The sequence below is a fragment of the Toxotes jaculatrix genome, chromosome 16, assembly GCF_017976425.1.
Source record: "Toxotes jaculatrix isolate fToxJac2 chromosome 16, fToxJac2.pri, whole genome shotgun sequence".
NCBI lineage: Eukaryota > Metazoa > Chordata > Actinopteri > Toxotidae > Toxotes > Toxotes jaculatrix.
The window spans coordinates 4,360,403-4,388,334 of record NC_054409.1 but is presented as its reverse complement, the minus strand read 5'-3'; the positions used below and the strand labels follow the sequence as shown (position 1 = coordinate 4,388,334).

Sequence of the window (27,932 nt, the reverse complement as noted above, 5' to 3'; positions counted from 1 at the left end):
GCGTTGGTGGGACTAAAAAAAAAAAATGTGTCTGCTTCTGTGTTGTCATGACGGAGCACCTAGCGGCCATCACGCCACAGTTCAGTATATTTGGGTAGATGCACACCTGTTAGTGGTGACAAAAAAAAAAAACAAAAAAAAAAACATGTAGCACAGGTCCTGATGTTGATCATGTGACATAACGCGCAATGCTGCCTCACGAAAGTTATTGCACACTCATTTGCAACAATCTTTCGATCAGATCTCGTATCCGTTCCTCGAAGAAAAAAAGCAGTTCAAATTATTAGTTTGATATCAGCACTGAAACTTGGGTATCATACTGGCATTTGTATCAAGTGGTTTAAATGAATCCAGCTGGACTGATGATTGCCTTTTTTTCCCTGCTTCCTCTGTGCAGGAGCCTGCCATTGGCCAGGAAGGGCGCGGTGTCCAGCGCCCTCTACATGGCCTGGCTGGAGGTGTTGTCCAAGGACCTGCCGCCCATGCTCCTGGTGCGTGGCAACCACCAGAGCGTCCTGACCTTTTACTCTTAAAAAAATACACACAGGGTGAAGAAAAACACGTTTTTAAGTCTCACAATCCCCTTTCTGCTTCTGGGAGCAGATACGCACCACACATCCCGGTTCCAGCCCACACCTAAAAGGTGCACCACATTACACTTAAGAGACAAAGGCACTGATGGAAACAACGCTGGTAATACGAATAAAGAGGAGAGATACTGGTTGAAATGCTCACAAGTGATGGAGGAACGTTGAGGTTGGGGGTGGGTGGAGGTTGTTAGGTGGCCCACTCTGCTCCTTTCTTTCTATTTATTCCAAGATGTCTGGGTTTTCCCTCTTGTAGCTCTAGTTTCTTCTAATTTCCTCATGAAATTCTTTTTTTTTTGTTGAAGTTGATTTTTCTCAGGCTCCAAACCAGTCGTGCACAATGCTCATGTAGTAGTTGTTCAGATGATATGGAATATGGGATGTCAGACTTGTTAATAATAAGTTCACTGGACCAGTCATTTGTGTTTGTGATGCAGCAATAATCATCCTGTTGTTTTCCTTAACTCTTTGGGAGAGAACCACGCAGAATGCTTTGTAACACCTTCTAAAGCCTTATGGATGTGCCTTCCAGTTGAATCAGATGAAATAATTATTATCTCTATCCAGACTGAAAATATTACCTATTAAATTGGTGGATAATAGTTAGTTTTACTGAGTTTTTAAATGTGATTCCTTCTTAGTTGGAGCATTATATTTATATGAGTGGATTGCATGAATTTAATGAAGGGTGTCCACTTGATTGCATAGACTTTCTCTTGTAATTTCTCTTTCTTTATATTTTACCCTAATCACCATATTTTATTTTGGGGCCGTAGTAGTTGGTTAGTAGTTAGTTTTTTTTTTTTATTCACTTTTGGGTCTTCCTTTTTAAAACTGTTGAATATTTACGATAGACTCAGCTACTTCAACACGAAACACGTTTTGTTTGTTTTGTTTGTTTTTTTTTTTAGGCACAGAGCCTAAATAATTGTATTAAACTGACTTTAATACAATTCTCTCTCTTTTTTTTGTCTGAAAAAAATGTGAAACTAATTTTTCATTTGCCTTGTCAGGTGGAAAAGCTTACTCTCCCATGTAGCTACTGATTGACTAAATGAAAATGTTTCTTATTCAGCCTGTTTTTATGTGTCTACATGTATGATTTTTTTTTTTTTTTTTTTCCCCCTGTAAGAAATTGTACTACCCAACAAGCTAGTTAAAACCTTGCCTTAATTCTCGAACTAACAATTGTCATGAGTTCCTTTGCTCTTATAAGCCATACTGGCTGAATGGGTTGTGGGTAAGCTCTCATAACAAATCCATTTAGTGACATGTTTCGGCACAGTTGTATTGTAGGTGACTCTTCATTTTCCTCCACACAGTCCACCTGCATTAGTGTATGTTACTTACTGTGAGTGAAATCAGTGTTGGTTGCCACAGCAGACGTTTTGCACTGCCGTCTGGCTGTATGATTGATCGATTGATTGATCGATTGATCGATCGCTGGTTTCCCATTCCCACAAAGCCTCCATAGAATGAATGACTTTGCTGGCAGGAAGAATGTGACGTTAGAATGTGTGAAGGCTGAGTAAAGATATAACTCTATGCATATGAGCTTGTGTCGCGTAAGTTATTGTAATAAAAGTCTGTGGCTCCTTCATGTGAAAGGATCTGCCCCGCCACTTTAGGCACATCTCTTTCCTTTACTCTAATGTTTTCCTTCAAGAACGCTGGCTTGTAACCTTTTTAAGGATTAAATTCCAGCGTTAGCGTGGCTCCAGTAAAACCCATCTAGAGACCATTTCACAGTTTGAAACACCAATGTTCTAAATAGGTCAAACGTATTCCCTGTTCCGTGAATGTTCACTTGGCCAGAGGATTCAAACTTTTTTTTTTTTTCCTGAGCTACAACTGCTACTCTTTGGAGTGATAAAGTTACATTTATTGCAAAAGGTGTGTTCAAACTGAATACAAATGAATTGATAATGAAATCTATTCTATTGATAATGAAATATTTTAACATTTAAAAAAGAAAAAAAAAAAACCTTATAAAAAAAAACTGGTCTTATCTCAAATTCTGAGGGTCTGGTTCATGAAAATGAAGCAAAATAAAATAAGATGAGACTTTAGAAAAAAGAATGAATTGGATGTTTCTGTGCAGAAAACAAACCATTAAAACACAATAACTGATTTGTGTTGAGTCTGAACACACCTTTAAGGTCGGCTGAAGTTCTGCCTGCTGAAAAGTGTTCTGTTTGAGTGAACTGTTCTGGAAAATGTCCATAGCTTAGGGCCCTTGGTGTAAGCAGGATAAAGTTTTACCGGCTGTACAGTTTATCAAAAAAAAAAATAACGTTGCAGCTCTTTGTGGATTATCCCATAACTCCACAGTTCATGTTGGTAGCTAACAAGAATGCGAACTTGACTTTTGACAATTCAGAAGAAAAGGTCTGTTATTGGCTGATGAAATAAACCAGGACTTAGTCACCTGTAATGTGCTTCATTTTCTCTACGTTTCCCCGAGGAAACAAGCTGTTTTTACCATTTAGCTCATTACTTTCATGTATTCTGTCCTTTTACTGTATGCCAATTTCAAAAGAGGAATGTATGTGACACTAGAAAGTAGCATACATAAGCTCACTTTGCTTTCCATTCACTTGCATATAAAGTGTTTGCTGCATAGACTGTAGTTAACACACGCACCGTGTACTGTGTGTTAGTTCCACTGTGCTGATAACACCCATACAGCTGCATCCCATTACTCTGAGTGTGTATATCCATTCTTCAGTACATACACATAAACTATAATACACATATGCTCACCAGAGCATTAAATATTATACTCTGAGTACTTTCCAAGTGTGTGAGGAACTGTAAAAAAAAAAAAAAAAAAAAAACATTTAAACTTTAAAGGCACAATCAAACACCTGGTTAAGTTATAGCATACAAAAGTCCCCCCCACAAAAAAAATGAAAATGTTTTCCCCGCTGTTTGTAGGGGTCTTTATATTGGAGTCCAAAATAGACCAGAGGAAAATGAAACCTGATCCAATCCAGAAATGTGGTCAACCCAAACTGACCCAGAGCTGTGAGAGTCCCATCAGAGTCACTCGGGTCATGTACCACTTGAGAATCACACTGCATTTCATTTAGACCTTGCTTTCTAGGAACCAAGTGGACTGGTAAAACGTGTGTACTGTGTGTTGTGTTTTGTCCTTGTGACCCAAACGATGAACTAAAAAAAAAAAAAAAAAAGTCTAAATATCTCTACCTCTGCTGCCATTTTTCCAAAAGAATTTTCTTGTAAGTCGCTGCGGTTCCGCGTCCTGCCAGTGCACATACTGCATCATTACCTGGTAGTTCAAAGTAGTAAAGTACGTTGATTTTTTTTTGTGTCCTAACTGCTAAACCAATGTACTATGTCAGTTCATATATAATATACACTGTACATTTTGTCCGATTTGTTCTTAAATATGTGTTTGGATCTGCAAATATCCATGAGCGGAGGTTCTGAGGTTTGGGGGCGGGAGGCTATTGTGAACTATAACAAAATCAAGGAGTGTAGTATTGAAGTCCACTCATTGTTCTGCTGTGAAAGCACTGACTCTCCACTGCTGTTAGAGAACATCATTACAAACAAGAACACATTACGTTTGTATATTAAAGAATATAGAGACACACACACACACACACACACACACACACACACACACACGTCTGTGTATACATATATATATATATATCTACCAGCTGGACCTAGAAGGGATCTTTGTCTTTATGCCGCAGTAGATGAAGCAAAAGACCTCCTGTCAACATTTTACAACCAAATAATAGTGTTTGTGTGTCATGTTTTCTTCATTTATGTCCTGATAGATAGATTCTAAAGACTGTCTAATAATATACTGTGTTCTCTGAAGAAACCAAATGTCACCTGTTCTCATTATTTTAGCCACTATGTCATTTGATATCTCCTAATCATTGGGTTTTTTGTTTTTGTTTTTTCCAAAGCACCACCCCCCCCAGTCCTCATAAACTCATAAACTGCATAAACTAATCATAAACTTTAGTCTTAGTATAATAAATATCTTACGCAGTGGACCTCATGTCCACACTGCAAACTTAAAATAACCTGTAAATAAACTTTGTAGTCCAATGACATATATTAAGGGAGTGGAAAAATTATGTCAAATTTCAGTATGGAGAAAGATATTTATTTTAGTTTAGACTTTTCTCCACTTTTTTTTCTGTCTTTAATATTTTGGTTATAGTTGTAAGTTAATTTGCATGTTGATTTTTTTTGCCTTTTGATTTTAGCAGATTGTGTCTTTTTCTCTTATTTTGACTGTGTATTTCTATCTTTTCAATGCCCTTTTGAAGAAAAGACTGAAAAGACTTGGTGACAAAAGCAGATCAAACCTGTTTTCTCCTGCCTTCACACAAATGTGGATGGAATCGACCCAGACAGTTGAAGCAGTAATGTTTTGATACACTGTACTGTTAACAGTTACAGATATGCTTTTTCTAACATTTTAACATTTATGATTACCAATACTTTGTACATCTTTATTGCAATAAATAAATCCAATGAAATCAGTTACATTTGAAGTTTCCTTTTGTGCTCAGTATTATTTATAATGTCATTGAATAGACAGAAAGGAGAGTGGTTACAATGTCAACCAGGTAAAATGCCAGGTAGCAACTTTATTTTTGCATCTCCCAAAACACTTAAATTGTGCACTACAACAATCAGCTACAATTACGATCCTTTAAAGAGAGTATACACTCATCCTACACTTTATTAGGAACTGGTTAGTTCCTCCCTTTGTTCTCACGGATTTCTCAAGATGTTGGAGACCTTCCTTTGAGCTTTTCTGCTCCATGTTGACATGATTCATCGCATTATTCAAGCTGTCAATCTCTCTGTTCTACCACACACCCCAAAAGGTGTTCTACTGGATTCAGGTCTGTTCATTAAACCAGTTTGAGACGACTCTAGCTTTGTGGCATGGAGCATTATCCTGCTGGAAGTTGCCATTAGAAGATGGTAAACTGTGGCCATAAAGGGATGAACATGATCAGCAACAATACTCAGACTGTGACATTCAGACCATGATGTATTGATATTAAGGCCCAAAGTGAACCAAGAAAACATGATGTTTGAACATTGGTGCAAAATTCCGATCCTACCATCTGCAGCCTCAGCAGAAATCCAGATCCATCAGACCAGGCTACGTTTTTCCAGTCTTCAGCTGTCCAGTTGTGGTGAACCTGTGTCCACTGCAGCCTCAGATCTCCGTTCTTGACTGACAGGACTGGAACCTGATGTGGTCTCTGTAGTCCATCCTCCTCAAGGCTGGACATGTTCATTCTTAGACGCTTCTCTGCTCTGCACAGTTGTAAAGAGTGATTATCTGAGTTAGAGTAGCCTTTCTGTCTGCTCCAACCAGTCTGACCTCTGACCTCTCTCATCAACAAAGTGTTTCTGTCCTCAGAGCTGCTGCTTCACTGGATGTTTTTTGTTTCTGGCTCCGTTCAAATCAGTTTCAGAAACACTCAAACCAACAATCACTCCACAGTCCAAGTCATTGAGATCAGATTTTTACATTCTGATGTTTGATGCCACCCAAGGTGTGAACAGTTCCACCGAAATGGAAGGAGGTACCACCCACGAGGTGGGATAGGGATGAGTTTAAATGTTTGGGCTCTGAAGAAGCTTCTCGGATGAGAAGTGAAGTTAGTACTTATTTAGTATTTATTATTACAATTTTATTTTTTATGTTGATCTTCACTCTCCTGATCCCAGGAAACTCTCTCATTAGTCTCTGTCTCATTAATGGTGCATTGCTTCGCATGCACGCTGTGTGTGTATGTGTGTGTGTGTGCGTTGTCAGCTCTAACTTAATACCTAAAACAAAAGAGTTATTCAATTCAATTCAGTTCAATTCAATTTTCAATTCCATTTTATTTATATAGCTCCTTCCACAATCAAAATGGTCTCAAAGCGCTTTAGCGAGACCCAGAGCCTGACCCCAGAGCAAGTACTTAAGGCGACAGTGGCAAGGAAAACTCCCTTTTAACAGGAAGAAACCTTGAGCAGAACCTGGCTCAGATGGGGGACCCTCCTGCTGATGGCTGGGCTGGGTGAAAGGAGGAAAAGGAGGAAGATAGGACAGCTAGGAATGGAGGAGAGGGGGAGAAGGACATGCAGCATATAAAACATGATACAAACAGGGTTGGCAATGGACAATGTTAGAGGGCCAGCATTTAGATTACAGTTAGTGAACAGTTATTGGATAATGTATGCTCAGCAGATTACAGTTATGATAGGAGACAGAGCACAGAAGCAAAAAACTGTCATAACTGGTAATTATTTACATTCTGCATAGAATATTAATCCAAAATTTATCTGTAGCAGAGTGGAATATTAAACATGTGTTAGAAATGGATCATTGTAGACAATAAACAGCAGCAGGTGGGTGGAGCCAGGACCAAAAAGAAGGAACCTCCCACAGGAGGCAGAGGGAAAAAAACACAAAAGCACAAGCACGCAAAAGGAATAGTCCAAACCCAACAGTTTTTGGCACTACAATGCCATAGCTATTGATTTAAGAACTTAAGTGATTTTGGTTATTATCAAGAAAACAATGGAAAATGGCTCTTAAACTCTTACAAGCTATTTTTGTTGTTATCATTATATTTGTCCAAACAAATGTACCTTTAGTTGTACCGGGCATTAAAATGAACAAGAAATTGAAGAAAACAAGGTTGGTCTAATATTTTTTCAATGACTGTATGTATATATATATATATGTGTGTGTGTGTGTGTGTAAAAACTATATACCAAAAACTTGGCTGCTCCTGTGTTCTGTATGGCTTAACAACTTAAAAGCAAGGTCTCACTTCCCAGTCTGTTCAGACTGTGTACATCACTTCAGTGAGGTCAGAATTTAAACCACTGGAGGTCACCAAAAACTAGATATTCAAAACCACTGGAACTTGTGTGCTTATGTCATTGAAGTTTAAATGTTTCTGAATTGCAAGTTTTTTTCTTCTCCGGTCATATGTGTGTATTATCAACATATTGGTGCAGAACCAGATATTTCAACAACCCACAGTAGTTGTCAGGTTATAGTACAATTTGCAAGCAAAAACTGTTTTGCCAAAACATGTCCATTATCATGACTCCAGCCAGATTTAAAGTTCTAGCTCTCCATCAAAATAAAATAAGAACAGAGAAATATGTGACCACCACTTACAAAAAAAAAAGTATTGTTGTATTATTCCATCCTCATCAATCAGTTTCTCTTCTGTAAAACCACAACTGGCACTATGATAACAACAAGTATTGCACAAACAGACAAAGTGATTGAAAAAATTACTTTACAAAGTCTTTTTCTTTTCTGTTCTGCTTCTTTCTTCTTCAGTAAAGAGTCAAATCCTGGTGTGTAGAGATCCTCCAACCAAAAGTCCATATCTTTAGGAGTCTTCTCTTCCCCCTGAAAGGAAATTAAAAATACACTTAACTATGAAACATCGCCATGGACACAGAAGCTTTGTGATTTGTCAGATTAATTGTGCTCTAGATGTCACATCAACATGAATAAATTTACTAAACCCCAAACAATTATTCCCATGTTTTTTGTGAGGTAAAAAAAAAAACACCAACAAAAGAAACCAAAACTTAAATAAAAAGTATTTCCTATTTTTCCATTGTTTATATGATAAAGACATGGGTGTAATGGGAGAAATGATTGGTTCTAGGTTATGTGCAATGACTGAAATAACTTTTCAGATCATCAATCATGGTGACTACTATAGTTTAAAGTTCTCACAGTTTCTCACAATTTCCAGTCTTATTCAATTTTGGTTTTATTTACAACATGAATTCTGACAGAAGTCATATTTAATTGATCATAATAGTGTCAGCCTACAAATGACCCACAATATGCTGGTTTTTATGAGTGAAAATCCTCAGAAAAAAAAAAAAAAGAAACGTACATAACACAGCTGAATGCAGACTAGAACAATGGAAAGGAGTTTGTGGGCGGTTAAGGACCCCATACCTAAGGCCCTTTACGGCTAATATGAACAGAGGGTGGCAGTAATGCATCACGTCATTATGTCTGATACAATCCAGTTAATCACCATGAAGCAGAGACAGAAGTTTGTTTTTAAGGTTGCAAATTGCCACATTAGAAAAAGGAAACAAAAAATGTTAAATTAGCCACAAAATTCATTGAGAAAATTGAGAAGAAGGTAAAACAAATTAGTCATCTTAATATTTTAACTCTTTTTAATATCAGCAAACTACTGATTTGTACATTTATTTATAACATTTTATTTCAGCACTATTTCCAAACTAATTCCAATTTGAAATTTATTCCAATGAATATCCAGCTAGAGAGGCTGAATGTCTTCATCATCCTTATGTTTGTGGTAAAATTTTCATTTAGATACAGATTTAAAAATGACATTATCTATCATTCACAGTGTGTGGAGCCTTTGGGGTAAGCTGGTTTCAGCATTAATTGATCATAAAATGTGTTCTGATCTGACAAGTACACAATGTGCTTCACTTTTTTATTTTTTATTTTGCAGCAGTATTTTGTAGTAGCCTTTTTCTTTCTTACCGTTCTTTATATTATTTTATATTCATGTTAATGAAGAAATTAACTAGTTTCAAGAGTATATTTGTATATTTTGATGCAGACTCTGTTTAGACTCTATGTAAATCCTTTAAATTGGTAATTATTCCGTTCAAAAACTGTTGATAGATAGGTAGGACATTGACTAATACTTGTGACTAGTTGGTAAAAAAAAAAAAAAAAAGAAAAAGAAAAAGTAATTGTCAGTGTTACAGGGTATGCAGGGAAGTGGTTCAGTCCAGACATTTGACAATTGAGAGTCTCTACTGGACATCAGAGACCGCTGTAGGAATTGGATATTAGAGTATGGCCACAGAAGGCTATTCCCTCCCTACATTCATAAACAAATGCATAGATGATGTGACTGTTCAATTCAATTCAATTCAATTCAGTTTTATTTATATAGCGCCTTCCACAATCAAAATTGTCTCAAAGCGCTTTACAGAGACCCAAAGCCTGACCCCAGAGCAAGCACTTAAGGCGACGGTGGCAAAGAAAAACTTTTACAGGAAGAAACCTTGAGCAGAACCTGGCTCAGATGGGGACCCTCCTGCCAATGGCCGGGCTGGGTGAAAGGAGGAAAAGGAGGAAGATAGGACAGCTAGGAATGGAGGAGAGGAGGAGAAGGACATGCAGCATAATACAAACAGGGTTGGCAATGGACAATGTAGAGGCTCAGCATATTACAGTTAGTGAACAAACAGTTAGTGACTGTTAAGAAAACTGTTAAACTACATCCCACCAACAAGCCTTGATTGACTGGGAAGGTCTGCTCCTTGCTTAGGCTTTGTGATGCTGCTTTTAAATCTGGTGAAACTGAAGCATACAATACGGCAAGGTACAACCTAAAAAGAGGCATCAGGGAAGCAAAAAGGCTTTGTCACAAGCTGACAAGTCACTTCACCAACAGTAAGGACGCACAATGCTTGTGGCAGGGATTCCAGACAGCCACCGGGTACAACCCAACTCTATGGTCAATACATAACGACCCCTCGCTACCAGATAACCTCAATACATTTTTCTTGAGCAGCACACAGACGGACTCAGACACCCATCTGCCAGGCCCTCCTGCTGACTGCAGACAGAGTGAACAACACCACAGTCGTAGGCCTCATTACCAACAAAGATGAGTCAGCATACAGGAGTGAGGTGGAGCGGCTGACAGCCTGGTGTAGAATACACAACCTTGCCCTCAACACCAGTAAGACTAAGGAGATGCTTATTGACTGACTAGGAGGACCAGTCAGAGGCACCATCCTCAATTGACCATCTGTGGCTCTGAGGTGGAGCGGGTACACAGCACCAAGTTCCTGGTGATCCATCTCAAGAATGAACTGACCTCCAGTGGCAACACCGCAGCTGTCATTAAGAAGGCCCAAAAGCGCCTCCACCTTCCCTGCAGACTGAAGAAGATGGATCTCCAGACTCCAGCCATGACCATCTTTTACAGATGCGCCATAAGCGTATTCTCACTTACTGCATCTCTTCCTGGTTTTCAAACAGTAGAGCAGAGGAGCAACACAGACTGAACAGGGTAGTGAGAACAGTGGAGAAGATCATTGGTGCCTCGCTTGCCGTCTCTGTAGGATATGTACACCCGGTGCTGTATTTGCTGAGCGGACAACATCAGAAAAGAGGTCAACGTGGAATTGTTTTTAGTGGCACTTTATTCACATTAATTCCTCTCTTTTACCCTCACAGTTTTAGTTTATTTATTATTGTTCTTGTGTACTGATTTATTGCTTTTATCATATTTTAAGTGCGCTGAAGTATATTATCTACTGGTGGCATGTGTGAAACAACATGTAGTTTTTTTTATGCAAAACATAAAAAATGACAATAAAGGAAATGTGTTTGGGAAAGTAATATTCCCTATAGTAATTAAGGCAATCAAGCAAAACTGGGTGACGTGTGTCATTTGTTGTGGAGTGGTGCAAATTTCCTTGGAACAACAACATCAAAAACTGTGTCACATGCAGTGAACCTGAGGCTGAACTGCTAACAGTCTGTATCAGTCCATGTGTCTCTCTTTTTTTGTCTTGTCACTCATCCATCCTGTTAACCATCTACAGGCTCTCAACCTCTCACCAGATTACCTTTAAAAAACTTGCAAGGTTGCCATGGGTCGTTTGTGTGCTGTACTCCTCGACAGTCCAGGAAGGCTTGGACTTCTCGTTGTCCACTGTGTCCGTCAATCTCATGTCCATGTACAGAGGGTTCCTTTTAATGTTGGACTTCAGAGTGACCGGAGTGATGTGCTTCTCCAGGTATCTGTCCACAAATACCACAGGAGTACCCTCTGGGGACGGAGGAGACCTGGTGTCAGGCTTTACCCTTTGCTCCCTCTGTGGAGACAATGAGGACTTTAATTCTCATCACATCTCACCTTTCAGAACTTCCTAAAGACAAAGGTGACACCCATTTTTTCAGTTTGTCATAGCGCACCAGAACATGCTGAACATGCCAAATGTATTTTTTTTAAAAAGACATTTGTTACGTTATTTTATTATTAACTGTTTTTTTTTATTTTGGGCAGTATTAACTATCCCAAGCCTCACAGTGCTGCAGTGGTTAGCTATGTCACCTCACAGCAAGAAGGTTTTGGGTTTGAATCCACCTGTTCAGGGTGTATCCCGCCTCTCGCCCAAAGTTGGAATATGATTTAAAGACTTAATTACAGCTACCTATGTCAAAGGGGAGAAAGAAGATGCAAACACACATATAGAGAGGACCATACAGTAAGAGTGGCTGTGGAATAGTCCATACCTGGTAGTAGACCCTGTTCTGCCAGTGTCTGTGACTGGACATGACCACCCCAACCTGGAACATGCCATGTGTGGCTGGCAGCATCCCAACATCCAGCTGGAGGAACTTCTCTGGGTTGTTGTTGTTGGGCAGAACAGAGATGTCCATCCTGGCTCTGCTGCTCCATCCACACTGACTGCTTCACCTGCTTTGCAGCCCAGCTGGATAGAATATGTTCACTACAACTTGCAAGCTCTGTAATAATTCATGAAGAGCAAGATATTTATGACCCTGTATCACTTGCAGGTGTGTGTAACCCAACCTGGCCATTAAGAGCCTGAGGCTGAGAAGCAGCAGTGTCAGTGGGTGGAGAGAGAGAGAGAGAGAGAGAGAGAGAGAGAGAGAGAGAGAGAGAGAGAGAGAGAGAGAGAAAGAGAGAGGTAGAGGTACCGTCCAAAGTCATCAGAGCCTGATGACTTTGGTAACACAATCTAAATTGTGTTACATAAAACCTGCTGCTGTCTGAAGAAGAATTAGGCGTCTCTGTGTGATGTTTGATACAACACACAGCCTGCCATCCCTGATCTTTCATGTCATTTCTGCTGCGCTATAGTGGAGTCTGAGGATGGTGATACCAGTTTATCAGCTCAGTCCAGCCACTACAGACAATTCTAACATCTGATTCACCTCCTGGTTTTTCCCTGGCCTTTCTACCAGCACTGTGATCAGGCCACTATTTACTGTTGATCAAACATTTTGGCTAATAATATTGAATATTCTGAAAGCCAACAGGCAGAATTGTATGCAGTCTTTCTCTGGATCTTCATGATCACAGATTTCTCTTTCCTCTGGTGCCACCATCAGGTCAAATTTGCCACTGATATACAAGGAAAATTGAAATTGAAATGACAGATTGGCATAAAAGTTGCAGAACACATTCTGAGAGGAGAAAACGTTTAACGAACCCATAGCTGCAGGGGAAAATGCCTGCCAAACCCATTGCAGGTGAAATCACAATCCATGTTTTAACAGTGTATTGAATTTAATAGAAGTGGATTACCAAATTACCAATATTTATACTGATATTAATATTAGTTGGAAGGAATAATAACAAGCCAAAAGGGCCTTTTTCACAACATGGCAAACCCTAATTTCTTTTGTACTGGATTAAATATAACATTATAACATACTAAGTTATTAGTAAATTCCAGCTGACTACAGCTCATCACAACATCCGAAAATTTTCGGTGGCTGAATATTTGGTGCATCCCTAGTACACGGCTAGGGGCAATGTAGAGTATCCAATTAATCTAATATGCATGTATGTGGGAGGAAGCCAGAGTACCTGGAGAAAACCCACGCAGGCACAGGGAGAACATGCACAGAAGAGCCCAGACCACGGTTCAAACCTGAAACCCTCTTGCGGTGTGAGGGGATAGTGCTAACCACTGCACAGCCTGCCCAGGGTGTTCATTATTAGTGATACTGAGGTATAAAAATGAAGATGAATTTTAGGATATCTTAGCATTTGGTTTGTTCCCCTTTCGCTTTAATGGCAGCACTCGAGCTGCACGGACTCCGCAGGCCTGTGCTTTACTGATGACTCATGTTATCCCAGCATGATCTGACATTCTTGGCTTTCTCAATCTTCAAGTTCTCCCATGACTTTTCAGGTGAGCAATAGAGCAGAGTCTGAAATATTTCCTCTTTATTTTCCATGGCATAACTTTAAGCAATTTTAAATGTTTCTGATGTGATATATATATACAAGGAGTGACTGAGAAGTTAGTGAAGGAGGCAGTTTTAGAAAACCCAGCACATTTATTTTTCAACATCCTACATTTATAAACTTGGTCCAATGGTTGAGGAGCATACGGATCCCTTCTTTGTCAGAACCTTAGATCTCCAGAAACCGGTCCACAGCAGTGATGACATCATCTTCATGTACATTGTTCTATGTATAATTGTGCATGTGACAAATAAAGCTTATCTTATATACACACACACACACACACACATACATACAGTACCAGTCAAAAGTTTGGACACACCTTCTCATTCAGTGTTTTTTCTTTATTCTTATTACTTTCTACATTGTAGATTCATACTGAAGACATTGAGAGAATGCCAAGAGTGTGCAAAGGTGTCATCAAAGCAAAAGGTGGCTACCTCGAAGAATCTGAAATATAAAACATACTCTGTTTGGTTTAACACTTTTTTGTTAACTACATAATTCCATATGTGTTCCTTCATAGTTTCCATGTATCCATATATACATACATGTATATACATTATATGTATGTATGTACATATTGTTAACCTGAACTGCAGCTGGCTCCATCCTGATCTGATAACCAGATCCTAAACCTAAACCACTTATCTGTGCCTTCTCTCCACCGTTGGAAATTCATGTTTGGAAATGAACATGCAAAACAGATTTCCCTGTTGGAAATACAGTATGTTTGTGAGTGGCAGACAGATGGAAGACGGAGGCAATCACAGCCTCCTTGGCGAACGTTTAAAGCGTGCGCAGTGGAGGCAGAGAGAGAGAGAGAGAGAGAGAGAGAGAGAGAGAGAGAGAGAGAGAGAGAGAGAGAGAGAGGGGTGGGGGGCGGGGGGCGGAGAGGGGATTGCGGTCACATAGATGTGGATGGTGCAACGAGGTTGCGCCATCGTGGGATTGCTCCAACGATGTAATGATAGGGAGAAAAACAGAAAAAAAAACAAAAACCCAAGAGTCTGACCAATAAGACGGAGATTTTAGTTTTACCTTTTGCACATGTCCGATGTCGTTATTGGGAAACCACGATCGTACTGCCTCGGATCGCATCCTCTCCAAAAAAAAAAAAAAAAATGGATAAGCACAGGCTGGAAGTGCGGACTGATGCGGTAAGACATGGGAGCTTTTCGTATGCAGTGCCATGTTGTCGAGCTCTGTGCACGGCTGCTCTGCAGGGAGACACAGATCAGATGATGCTTTTTTTTTTTTTTTTTTACCTCCATAACCTGCAACACACGGTGTTGCGTTGCCTCCCCTCTGCATTTCTTTATGATTCGACATCATTGCGTCGGTCATATAGATTGAACACGTTTATGGATTGTGCAGATTTTATCATTTGCAGCATTTATCAAATTGCGTTTAGCCTTTCTTAGCGTGTCTTTTTGTTTGTGATTCCATGTTTAAGAACGAGGGATGCGGCGGGTTATCTGTCCTCTCCCCGTTACTGTTTTGTGAAGTCATTTCCTTTTGCTGGCTGATGCTGGACTAATGTGTTCCCATACTCTGACACACTGACATCATCCTCCTCATCAGGATTCTGGCTCCAGGCAGCAAGCTCTTCATGCAGCAGTCAGGAAATACTACGCAGTAGTATGCTAGCTCAGCGCGTCAATGCGACGTTTGTTGGACTTGATACATTACTCCTCCATCCAAATTCATGCCGTTTTGAATAAGGCAGGTCCCCCAGCATTTGCTCTGTTGCGGGTGTTACAGAGGTTGCATGGCTTGTTCTGATTTTTGTCACGATAACACCGGCAGGATAGCATAGCCAGATGTAGGAGAGCTGTACAGAGGCCACAGTATGCAGACAGACAGACTGACTGACTGACTGACTGATCATAGGTGTAAGTGTCCAACTACAACAGTTTTACAATTTCAGTACAATTTTCATGTCCTCGTATTAATTTACACTTGAAACTTAATTCTATAATTTTTGGAACAATTGTAAGAATTTCTGTATTTTTCATCATGACAAACGTTGCTAACTTTTACATAGAAGCACATCTTTATGTTTTCATGGTATTTTTTTTTCTAACAAAAGAATTTAGCTTGGTATTTTTTTGCCCAGTTAGTTGTAAGATTAGTCATGAATGCATTTTCAGTCAGTTCCTCACCAGTTTATCAATTCCAGCACTATCTCTGTATAAGAAGTGATGCGGAAGCAGTGAAGTGAAGGAGCTCTCCTTGAGCCTGCAGTATGCAGGTGGCCTAATCTGGCTTAGTCTCTGAAGACAGATAGTGATGGGGGGAAACAGCAGAGGCAAATCCAGACACAAACCTAATGCCTACGCCCATCAGTTAGTGAGTCTGTTACTTCAGGTTATTTTTTAATTATATTTTATTCCTGTCAGTTCATTTTCTTAAATTTGTTTTAAAAAGACTAGTGATGACGGTACCATGCAAAGTTTGGCCCTAATTATTTTCTAATCCATTATTAAACCATGGGATAGCAGGCACCAAAGACTGACGAGTGACACTGAAAATATGATGGGGGTCAAAAGTCAGAAACATTGTGCAAATGAAGGCAAAAATGGTGGGCAGGAAGTTCAGTCATAAACCAGTGTGGTAGTTTCCTGTTTTGACACACACATAAACAAAGTGAGGGGCTGTTTGGAACAAAGTTATGTGAATTGTTTGAGAAAGTGGTCTTTACACAGTTTTTTGCTATCATACAAGCTACTCACGAGCTTGTGAATGCTGATACTGCGACAAACTGATTGTGGTTGAGAGGATTTGTGAGGCACTGCAAAGGCACCGCCATACAGTGCACAGCACGTCGCTCAGCCAGAGAAGCTCCTGTCACATGGCTGATCGATGGACAGGCTGAGGAAATCCCTCACCGCCAGTGCCATGCACACTTAGGCTTCTTAAAACCAGGATTAAGAGGTTTACCAGGATAATCCAAAATATGTTACTCTTAGATTTGGAATGAAATCAGTAATTTAGTCTGGGAGGGGCCACCTTTTTGGAAAGGAATATCTGTAGTCAGTTGTAGCTGTAGTGAGGAGAAACAATTCCAGACATTAGTTGTTGGTGAATGGGCTCCACCGGAGCAACTGCTGCCATGGGAAGAAAGTCAGCAATAGCTGTCCCTTTATCATTTTCTCAAGAATCTATAGCTAATGGTATGTTGGAATTTACATACAGATGCTAACGTTCAGCGCCAATGCAGGAAATAGTGTGCCTCTATGAAGCCTTCTTCATCCTCACTTCCATGTCCGCAGAGTACGGGAGTGGATGGAGGTTAGGGTGGCAGATGAGCTTGTAGCACATCTGACTTTCTTGGGGGAAACAGAGCTTGAGTCCATAATCCAACAATCTGCCTTTGCATTTTATTGAACTGTAGTCATGGTTGCAGATACAGTCCAGCCAAGTAATCCAGCTGACTGACCTTAGCAAAGCTTATTTGCACAGATATATGTGAGAACATTGTTCAGTTTAAATATTCTGTCTGGTGGTAAGGTTACGTTAACCAGAGCAGAGTGCTACCTTTGCTGAGGTCATTTATTAAGAATTGACATTGGGATGGTGAACAGGCCTCTAATGTTTATGCCCGTTGTCCAGGAAGTAGGAGTTTGCGTCCTGTCTCAATCAACAGTTACATTCAACTTTTAAAAAAAGCCTCATTCTATTTGTACTTTAATCACGTCTCCAATACCTAACCTTAACCGTAATTCAGTTGATGCACAGTTATTGAAGAAACAGATAAAAACACAATCTGCAGAATCAGGCAATCTGCGGAATCAGGCAGTATCACAGTTCAATTCTGATGATGGGGTTGGAGGCACACAACACAATGAACTTGATTTATACTTATTTTGAATAGTTTGACCTGAAAGTGCAACACTGAAAGAAACAAGATAATATGCATATCCATATATAGAGCTATATGAAGTCCCAGCCACTGACCACATTTGTGCTATAAGTAGCTGATGTGTGAATCTTATTTACAGCAGAGACACATCACCTCATGTTACAGCATGCCTCATGACTATAAGAAGTGCAGTTAACACTTCATTGTGATGTAATAACAATAGGAAGAACTGTCAATTCTTTTGGATTGAACTTGTGTTTAGGTGCTACGTGATATGGAAAATAGTATTTGAGCAACAAAATCAAATACTGTAGCAGAGAACACAGGCCATCCAAGAAATGCTCCTGAAGCATGAAGTATCTTGGGGCTAGTGAACTACAGTAAGCCAGATTTATCCCCAAAGTGGCCACTACATCAGAAGCATTGAAGAGACTCATGAGACAATTCTGCAAATGGACACAGGAAATAGAGCAGGAAACAGCACATATAGAAAGGATGAAGAGTCAGCTAGCCCAGCTCCAATGTAATGGCATACTTCAGTCAAGAGGCTCAGACACGTGATGCTAGAGGCTGCTCCAGTGGAAAGAGGAACAAAAGCAAAGAGTTGGAGCACTGATTTAAAGATGTTTGATGCCTAGAATAAACAACAAACCCTTGCCTTTGATATGTGAGAAACTGAATGTTTGACAGAGATAAATATAGAGAATATAAGTATTTGCCAAAGTCAAACAGGTGAATACTGAGTTTGCAGTTATTTAAAAATTTCACCCTCTCTACCACATCTAGTGGCATCTGTACGCATTGATTGTTTTGGTTTTATTTGCCGAGGTCACTGATATATTGCCTCCCAAGTTTTCATTGCTCACGGCATTGATTGGTCTCTTTCAGCTTTATGCTTCAGCATAGAGGATGGTGGTTGGTGCTTGGCACACATATGGTTGCAGGAGAAAAGATTTTGTTCCTTGCATGTTGCCATAATACACAGGATTTTACAACAGCCTCCTTGTTGTTATTCCTAAATATCACATGCAAACATGGTGGCAGATCAAATTGTTGTGAAGCAGATACCAACATGTACAGTACTTTGTCAGATTAGTTTATTGTGAATGCACTTGTGGAAATGTCACTGGAGGCAATCTAGCTCGGCTAGGCTGTCCATGTTATGTTTAGTAAAGTCTTTTGGACACAATGTGAGGTATACAGTACCATAGACCTGCAGTATGTGCAAACACGGTCTCTTAACTCCAGAGTACCAGGGAAGCCAATGGTGGAAGTCCACCATTGGCGTAAAGTAAGCTTTCTCAAAAAGGAAACCTTTAAGCTTACTCTCAAATGTGGGTGAGGGTGTCTACCTCCAAAGACTCAAATTGGTAAATGATTCCACAGGAGCCTGATAGCTGAAGGCTCTGTTGGACACGGTGTGCCAGATTTTTGCAATGTTACGTAGACAAAAAGGCAGTCCTTTAAGTATGTTTTATGAGAGTTAAAGGACAAGTTCTGATCAAAAATAAGGCACTGGAGGCTAGGACATCGCCATCTAGAGTAACTATATCATTAGACAATGTGCTTCTGAGGTATTTGGGGCCAAATACAATAAGTTCAGTTTTGTCTCTGTACATACATCTTCTGATGCCTAAGGACATCAGTGATGTTCCTGGGTCTTTTCAGTCTTTAAACATCATACACCCTTCTCCAGGAGTGTCCACACTGAGTGTAATAGCAAAAAATGCAGGTAAACCAGGTCTTTATGTCCTTAAGGTATGCTTGAAGTTTAGCTACCTGATTGGTTTCATCTGGCCTCATTCATAAATATAATTGGGTTTCATTCGCATTACAGTTAAAGTGTATGGAGTGTGAACAGAATTGGTCCAAGCACAGAGCCTTGTGTGACAAACTTTTGTGTGTCTACAAACTGAAATCTGATAAGTAGAACTTAAACCAGTCTCTGTAATACGATGTTATGGTCAATAGTCTCAAATGCAGCACTAAGATCTAACAAAACAAGTACATAGATGAGGTCATTTATCATTTCTCACCAGTGCTGTGATTCACTCTGAATCCTGACTGAAAAACCCCAAATAAACTTTTAGTTGAAAGCTACACAACTGATAGCTCAAGAATTTTGGAAAGGAAAGGAAGATTAGATATAGGTCTTTAGTTGACTAAAACAACTGGATAAAGAGAAAGCTTTTTAAGACAAGGTTTATATTCATTTATATTCTAATTTATGATTGACCTCATGCGGGCCGGACAGGGACGCACAAAGGGCCGGGTGTGGCCCATGGGGCCCAGGTCTGAACTACAGGAGTACATGGATCAATAGAGCTGTGACTCTGTCAGTTTGGCTGCAGAACTGAAAAGAATCCGAGGGTTGTTTTTTATTTTCTTCTTTTATTGATGATAATAGGTGGCTCTGGCATTAGAGAGGGCCTTCCTATATGTTTAAGTCTATCTTGTCAGGCTAAACGAGATTCTTTCAGTTTGGTGAAGCACCATATCCTTTCAAGTTTTCATGATGTTTGCTTTTGTGGCTTTGTGAATTAAGCCTCCTTTTATTATCATTCACTTTATTACCTTATATAGGGGCAATAGAGTCAAGTGTCATTCGCAGTGAGCCTGCAGCACTGTGAAGAAGATGATCACTTTGTTAGCATAGTTAGCATAGGAGTCTTCTGCTATACTGAAACATGGCATTGAATATTGCTGATGGAATCACTTCCTTAAATTTATCTACAGCATCAGATGGACAGCAAGTCAAGACATTTTTTTTTGGCGTGTAGTCCAGTCATATGAATTCAAAAGTTATTAAATAGTGGTCATATAACCGAGAATTCTGTGGAAAATTAGGAAGAAGAAATTAGTTGAGCAGGTATGTACAAAGCCCATGTCATTTGCTGGACACCACATTGACAGCCAATGGCTAAATGATGACACAGATGGCTAAACATGCTGTCACTGGTCATATTTGGCATATTTGTCTTTGCATATGTACATAGAGACTTAACATTCACTTTAGTTACCTCCGATTGGTGTAATCTGGTGTTGTCACTGCTGATGAGAATAACAGTTTTGCTATATTTACGATTATGCTTAGCCAGCAGTTTTAAATATGATTCAATGTCACCCACTGTGGTTGCAGGAATGTGTTGGACTATAGTTGCCGGTGTTGCTAACTTCATATTTCTCAGGGTACACTGTAAACCAGACCTGTGCAAAATACCGTCCGCAGGCCGCATGCATCCATATGTAAAACATCATGCTCTTGGCTTTTCTAAATAAAAGCAACACAGTTGTATTACATGCACGGCATGAATATTTTTTCATTTATATTCTAATTTATGATTGGCCTCATGTGGGCCGGACAGGGACGCACAAAGGGCCAGGTGTGACCTGTGGGGCCCAGGTCTGAACTACAGGAGTACATGGATTAATAGAGCTGTGACTCTGTCAGTCTGGCTGCAGAGCTGAAAAGAAACCGAGGGTTGTTTTTATTTTCTTCTATTATTGAGGTGTACACTCAAAAAGTAAGGACTGAGGACTGAGCCATACAAAATGAAAACTAGATTACTTGTTCAGAGACATGAAAATATGCATGAATGAATAATTATGAGTTACATTAACTTTTTGACAGTTTTTAATTATAGCGCCCTCAGTCTTTATGAGTCAGTAGTACTGTAGGGGTTTACAGTGTAGGGTTGCCAATAATCAGAGGTTTATCAGTGGGTCTGCCGCTGAGTGGGGAGAACATGAACTGTTTGGTGGTGACCTGTGGTCTTCTGCTTAGGTCTCCCAGCCACCCAGGGTTCCCAGCTACTTGGAACTGCAAGGGATAGTAGGATCTACACTAGCAAGGGCTGGTTAACTACAGCAGCTAAGGACTGGGTTTCCATGGCACAGAGCCGCACCTCCAATTCTTCCATCAAATAAACAAGATTGACTGACCTTCATATCTTAACGTAATGATGGACTGTCATAGGGGTGGGCGATATGGCAAAAATATCACATCACGATTTTTTAATGGTAAAATCACGATCACGATTTTATCACAGTTCATTTTTACAGTGAAGTTAATTTACAACCAAACTATTTTCTTTGTAAAAACTTAGTTATAAAGGCACCGTTTGCTACTTCTCTCATATGGCGTGCTTTTATCAAATGCTTGTGTTATAGTTGGTTGTTTCTGTGTAATGTCTTTAGCCGTTACCACTGGCTGATGTGTGGTCGGCCTCGCTGCTTGGCTCTCAGCAAATTGTTTCGGATGCTGCCTCTTCAGGTGGTTAAAGAGGTTCGTTGTGTTTGCGCTTTGTCGTTTGGAGAAAACCCAAACCAGTTCCATATGCAGTGTTGGGGAGTAACGGAATACATGTAACGGCGTTATGTATTCAGAATACAAATCATGAGTAACTGCATTCCATTACAGTTACAGTTTAAATAGATAGTATTCAGAATACAGTTACATTGTTGAAATCAATGAATTACGTGACGATACTTCTTGGTTTCACGAGTTTATATTTAAACCCCAGCTCCACAAAAACAAACATAAATAAATGAGCTATTCGCCTGATCAGTCGGTCAGAATGGAGTTGGACGAGGAGCACCAGGAGCGAGAGCTTGAGCCACAGCCGGCAAAACAGAGCCGGGACAATTCAATTCAATTCAATTCAATTCAATTCAATTCAATTTTATTTATATAGCGCCTTCCACAATCAAAATTGTCTCAAAGCGCTTTACAGAGACCCAGAGCCTGACCCCAGAGCACAGGAATGCGTTGGCCAAGACAGAAACGGCGTTACGTATTCTGGATACGTAACGCCCGTAATCCCCGTGGATACGTAATCCCCGTTACCATTCCCCGTGACACCACCTACCAGCTCCAACCCAACGGCCCCTCCTCCCCCACCACAACTGCATCCCTCTCCATCCTGGAGAGAGATGTAAACAGACTTAGGAAGCAGAACCCCCGCAAGGCAGCCGGTCCTGACTCCGTCTCTCCATCCACCCTGAAGTCCTGGATCCCCTGCAGTTCACCTACAGAGCCAACAGGTCTGTGGACGATGCAGTAAACCTGGACCTGCACTTCATGTCTCCAGGACTCTGCAGGAACCTACGCCAGGATCCTGTTTGTGGACTTCAGTTCCGCATTCAACACCATCATTCCAGCTCTGCTGCAGGACAAGCTCTCTTAGCTAAACGTGCCTGACTCCACCTGCAGGTGGATCACAGACTTCCTGTCAGACAGGAGGCAGCACGTGAAGCTGGGAAAGCACATTTCTGACTCCTGGGCCATCAACACCGGTTCCCCTCAAGGCTGCGTTCTCTCTCCTCTACTCTTCTCCCTGCACACCAACAGCTGCACCTCCTAGTCATCACCTCAGACCTCAAGTGGGAGCTGGACATCAGCCCACCAGAGGATGTACTTCCTCCGGCAGCTGAAGAAGTTCAACCTGCCGAGGTAATTTCTACATCTCCATCATTCAGTCCATCCTCACCTCCTCCATCACCACCTGGTACACTGCTGCCACTGCCAAGGACAGTGAAAGGGGAAGGACAGGAAAGCTGCAGCATATCATCCACTCTCCTGAGAAGGTGATTGGCTGCAATCTGCCAACTCTCCAGGACCCTGAGGTGTGCAGGTAAGATTGCAGCTGATCCCTCCCACCCTGGACACAGACTCTTTGAGACACTTCCCTCCGGCAGGAGGGTGCGGTCCATCAGGACCAAAACCTCACGCTCCTTCTGCTGCCACCCTCATCAACACCGCCCCCCCCCAAACAGCATGGACCCTCATTTCTCCACAATAGACTATGTTACATTAACATAATTCAGCTCTGTATGCATTATAGTAACACTCCTATGGATATTACTGCACTACTATCTCTTTGCACTACATCTACTGCAACATGGCACAGACTGTTTCTTTTCTTCCTCTTAGTACTTTCTTTTTTTACTTCTTTCCTTTATTTAGTATGTTTGACTTGAGTGATATGGGACTAGTCAGTCCAATTCTTCTTTTTGCACCAACAACACCACGCCAAATTCCTTGTATGTGTAACATACCTGGCAATAAAGTGTTTCTGATTCTGATGAATCTACAATGTAGAAAGTAATAAAAATAAAGAAAAACCACTGAATGAGAAGGTGTGTCTAAACTTTTGACTGGTACTGTATACTACTTTGTATAGTGAATATCGTATGTTATGTTCTTCTGATATTTCATTTTTTGATCTCTTCTGATTTTGATTTATGTACTCTTTGAGTACATGTCTGTAAGATGTCTGTAAGATGCCGGCCTTTTTTTCTACCAAAAGAGCTAACAGTAGTGATCGTCACGGCTGTGTATATTCCACCCGACTCTAATAACCTGGGCTTGTAGGTATGGATTAGATGATAACATATTTCTGTAGACTGAAGTCCTACCCATTCCATGTTAAAATTTCATAGTAATTGTACAAAAAAATGACTGTTTTGCACAGGTTTTTCAGGGGTATGTCCAGGCGTTCTCAAGAGCTATCCAAAATGGGCACTTTGGATAGCTCTTGGACACGCCAGGATAAAAAAAGTGTATAACTGCTGAATGCTTCAACATACAGACATCAATGAGGGCTCTAATGAAAGGTGACACTTAGAGGAATCATATTCCATATTCCATATTAATATTCATATTAATATTCATATTCACAATTAGTAGTACTGAAATAAAGTTATGGAAGAAAAAACACATTGAATGCTCATTATTCTATTGAAACTAAACGTGCATTATAAGAAATGAGTCAGAAAAAGTGCTCTGGTCAGAAATCAACACCTTTATGTGAATGAAACACACACAAACTATTCACAGCAAACTGTTTACATATTTACAATTTCACCTTCCTCAGTTTGGCTGCCTGGTTAGCTCAGTTGGTAGAACATGAGCCTCAATCTCTCAAGGTCATGGGTTTGAGTCCCACTCTGGATGGCACCACCTCCACCTCACCAGGTGGTGAGCCCACAGGTGGTGAGCCCACCGTAGAATTTCGGTGTGGATTGGGTGGCAGTTGCCCTGGGCCTGCACCCAGATAAGCGGCAGATGATGACATCATCACATATTATTCTCAGCATGCCATGCAGTAAAGTAAGAGACTTGACTCATTTTATCAACTGATCTCAGTCTTCAGACAGTTGATTGGTCAAACTGTGTGCTCTTGATTGGTGGGAACAAAAACCTACAGCCACATGGCCCTTTGTGGAACAGTTTGGACACCTCTGAGATAGACGCTCTCTCCTGTTTTTTAGTGATGTGTCGGCTCTTTGAAGTGAACAACAGGAGCCGCAGCCGCTTTGTTTTTGTTTTTTCTGTTCACGTGATTGGTCAACTACCTGATGTGAGGAGTGTCCCCACTGAGCCGGGGGGGTTGTAGATACAGGGAGACCTGAGAGAAACAGAGAGAGAACAGCGCCTAAAGAGACAACACTCTGGGAAGGTGACAAAATGAGTGACCGCAGGAAAATTAATTCATTTTACACGTAATTTTACATTATTTTGTTAATAATTTAAGCAACAAAAAAAATCTGCGGAGTCCCTTGGGAGCCGAAAGAACCGGCACTTTTTAGTGAGCCGAGCCATAAGAAAATCACTACTGTTTTTACGCATGTACGCACGGCTAGCTGACATCCAGTATATTTGTTTAGGCACAGTCTTGTAGCCCCTCCTCCTTCCGCAACCCCAACATGTGACACGTCCCCGTGACTGGAATTTCATTGGCTACACGACCATTAGATCAGATTCAGCGTAAGATATGATAGGCGAAAACGACAAGCATAAGAGTAGGGGGTGTACTTTCACATGATAGAGTCGCCCATTCACTATATCTGTCTGTGGTGGGGGCATAGACCTTCCTGGATGGTCAAATGAGGTGTCAATCAAAAGTAGAGGGCAGGGACTACAAACCAAGCTCCATGGGATCAACTTTCAACGCAAAACTAAGGCGACAAAACGTAGCAACGAAGGAGAAATAGTGGGATGTGTTTTTGAGTCGGAATGATACAATTGCAACTTTTGATCATTTATGCACCTAAAAACATGTTTTTGATTGTATTTTTCCACTGGATGGGATTCTTTGGACATTTCCTGACAAAACAAGACCATTTTTGTTGTTGTTGCCCTGCGTGTTGAACCGCAGGTTGACTAGTAAAAAGATAAAAACAATAAGCGACGACTAGTTATTACTTTGATGTTTTTTCGAAGATGGTTTAGTTGTACCTACAATTGTTGTTGTATCTTGTAAAGGTTTATATCACTGAAAAGATAAGACTTTCAGTTTTCAAATGATGTGCTGCATGTGCACCACCTTAAATGTAGTAGTTATGTTGGTAGAATAAAACACAGACATGTCCAAGAAATAGCATGACGGCCCGCCAGCGGGCCGTCGGAATGTTAAGGGGTTAATAGCACCCCCTTTTTGGTGGTAGTAACATTATGGTGATGCCTGAGAGAAAACGGCTTTGATGTTGTTCTTCAGCCTGGGCCTTAGGTCACACCACATGCAAATCAAAATACTACACAATGAAATGTGTTTTAGCTTTCTGTTAATATGTTGGGGTAAACAGGGAAAATAATAACAACACAAGAATTACTTTTTTTCTAACTTAAGAATGTTTAAGATTTAAGGCTAAAGATTGAATCAGACTTGATACTGGTCCATTGTTGAAGGGGCCTGGATGGTAACACAATTTCATATCCTCTCTGGCATAAAAGGCTTAATTATTTAACCCTCAACTAACAGCTTCTTTACACAGGGCACAAAAAAAGCATATTGCTCATTGAGTGGATTATAATGGAGCTTCTTACCCATTCTTAGCATGTTGCTTAGTATCACTGCCTTTCTTTAGGACACAGTGTCCATGAGTATAGTTACTTGCCAGCTGAATGAGCAGGAGAGTGGGAGAATGACATGTAACCTAATTTTTGCTACGAGCAACATAGCGGAAGACATGAAAATCTATTTTCTTTCTGTCCTCTCTAACCTTGCGATTGTAGTGTTCTTTAGTATACATTTTCTTACACCTTCCTGCAAGCATTGGGTTCTCATCGTACATCTTATTGCAAGTCAAGTCAGTTTTATTTATATAGCACCAAATCGTAAAGAAGACAGAAGAAGAATTATTATGTATGAACATTTTCTTATCTAAGAATAAGAATCTAAATCAAAACAAATCATAAAACAGAACCTTAAACATTAAGATCCATTGTGTTTTGAAAACAATTTTTAAGGCATACCTACCATTTTACCACATTCAAGTCCTGTCTAAAATTTGTTGCAATGGTTCCAATGATTCTGGCAGTACAAACCCTAAGAAGTGAAACCAGATGTTGTACAGCACTTTTGAAATCACTTGCGGACCCCAGTGATGTCATACAGAGGTCATATGTGCTTTGAAATGAAATGAAAGCAGTGTACCCAATAAAAAGAATGAGTGGGATTCTTTGTATGCTCATTAATCTAAGCTGTGCTTGGTCATGCATTTTAATGCTCTCATCTCGTGTAACCAGGTTACACAGTACAGTAGATTTTGCTGGCTGATTAATCTTGCAAATACAGGTGAATCATTTCACCTGACTTGAAATGATTCAATGTGAATTGAATTTGAACTGTACAGCAGTTTGTCTGGATGATGAATCAGTAATGAGGACTTAATTAAAGACAACTGAACAAGGACAATTTGATGCGATAGTTTTCAGTAAGATTGGAGATTACTTTTACCTGTGTACCTCAGTGGCTAGGGTCTCTCATTTCTCTCAGTTGCAGAGAGAACCTGACCTGTTTTGTACATGTTCCATCTTTTTTTTTTGACCTAGGCTATTAATTGCTCTCCAGTATTGAGTGGTATACTGTTTGTAAAAATATTTTGGGGGTGTCCACAAAATATTTTGTGTTTTTGAATAAATTTCATAATTTATTTTTTGCTGGTTTTAGTTGCAGATTGTGAAAACAATGTGAGGGTCTAATCCTGCAGCATGGAGACAAGACATACAGTTCACAGTGTGTTCTGCAATGTTGTCTGAAGAGTGTTCTCCTAGTATGACTCTTTATACCTGTAGTCAGTATACCATTTCCCAGCAGGAGAGACAATAACGGATGTCTTCTGATCACACCTATTGTAAACACTCAGGACAACCAAATGGGGTTCACTCCCAGGCCATCTAAGATATTTCCAGATCAGCGGTTTTAGATAAACAGTTCATTCTAGGAAACATCTGTTATCACACCTACTGTAAGCACTCAGGACAATTAACTGGGGTTCACTCCCAGGTCAGCTAAGGTCTTTCCAGATCAACAGTTATAGATGTTATTTCACTTTAAGGGACGTCTGTTTTAAATGACCACAAGGTATAATCCTTATTTCCAACCCTGGGGAGAATTTTACAACCTGAAAGAATGTGGG

The 27,932-nt window shown here is 40.2% G+C and overlaps 2 protein-coding genes across 2 annotated transcripts in view; one reads left to right on the top strand and one right to left on the bottom strand.

The window, feature by feature from the left end:
• Nucleotides 1-4,516, top strand: part of slc12a2 (solute carrier family 12 member 2) — a 56,288-nt gene extending 51,772 nt beyond the window's left edge. Inside the window, exon 27 of the mRNA XM_041059061.1 lies at nt 398-4,516. Within this exon, the coding sequence (XP_040914995.1) occupies nt 398-533 (136 nt within the window). The 3' untranslated portion in view covers nt 534-4,516. The remainder of the gene's footprint in view (nt 1-397) is intronic.
• A 3,305-nt stretch (nt 4,517-7,821) lies between these two features.
• Nucleotides 7,822-12,084, bottom strand: LOC121195782 (major intrinsically disordered NOTCH2-binding receptor 1-like). Its single transcript, XM_041059445.1, has 3 exons — nt 11,938-12,084; nt 11,268-11,516; nt 7,822-8,022 (listed from the first exon to the last, which is right to left on the bottom strand). The coding sequence occupies exons 1-3, from the start codon at nt 12,082-12,084 to the stop codon at nt 7,822-7,824; spliced, it is 597 nt and encodes a 198-aa protein (XP_040915379.1).
• Between the last annotated feature and the right edge of the window lie 15,848 nt (nt 12,085-27,932).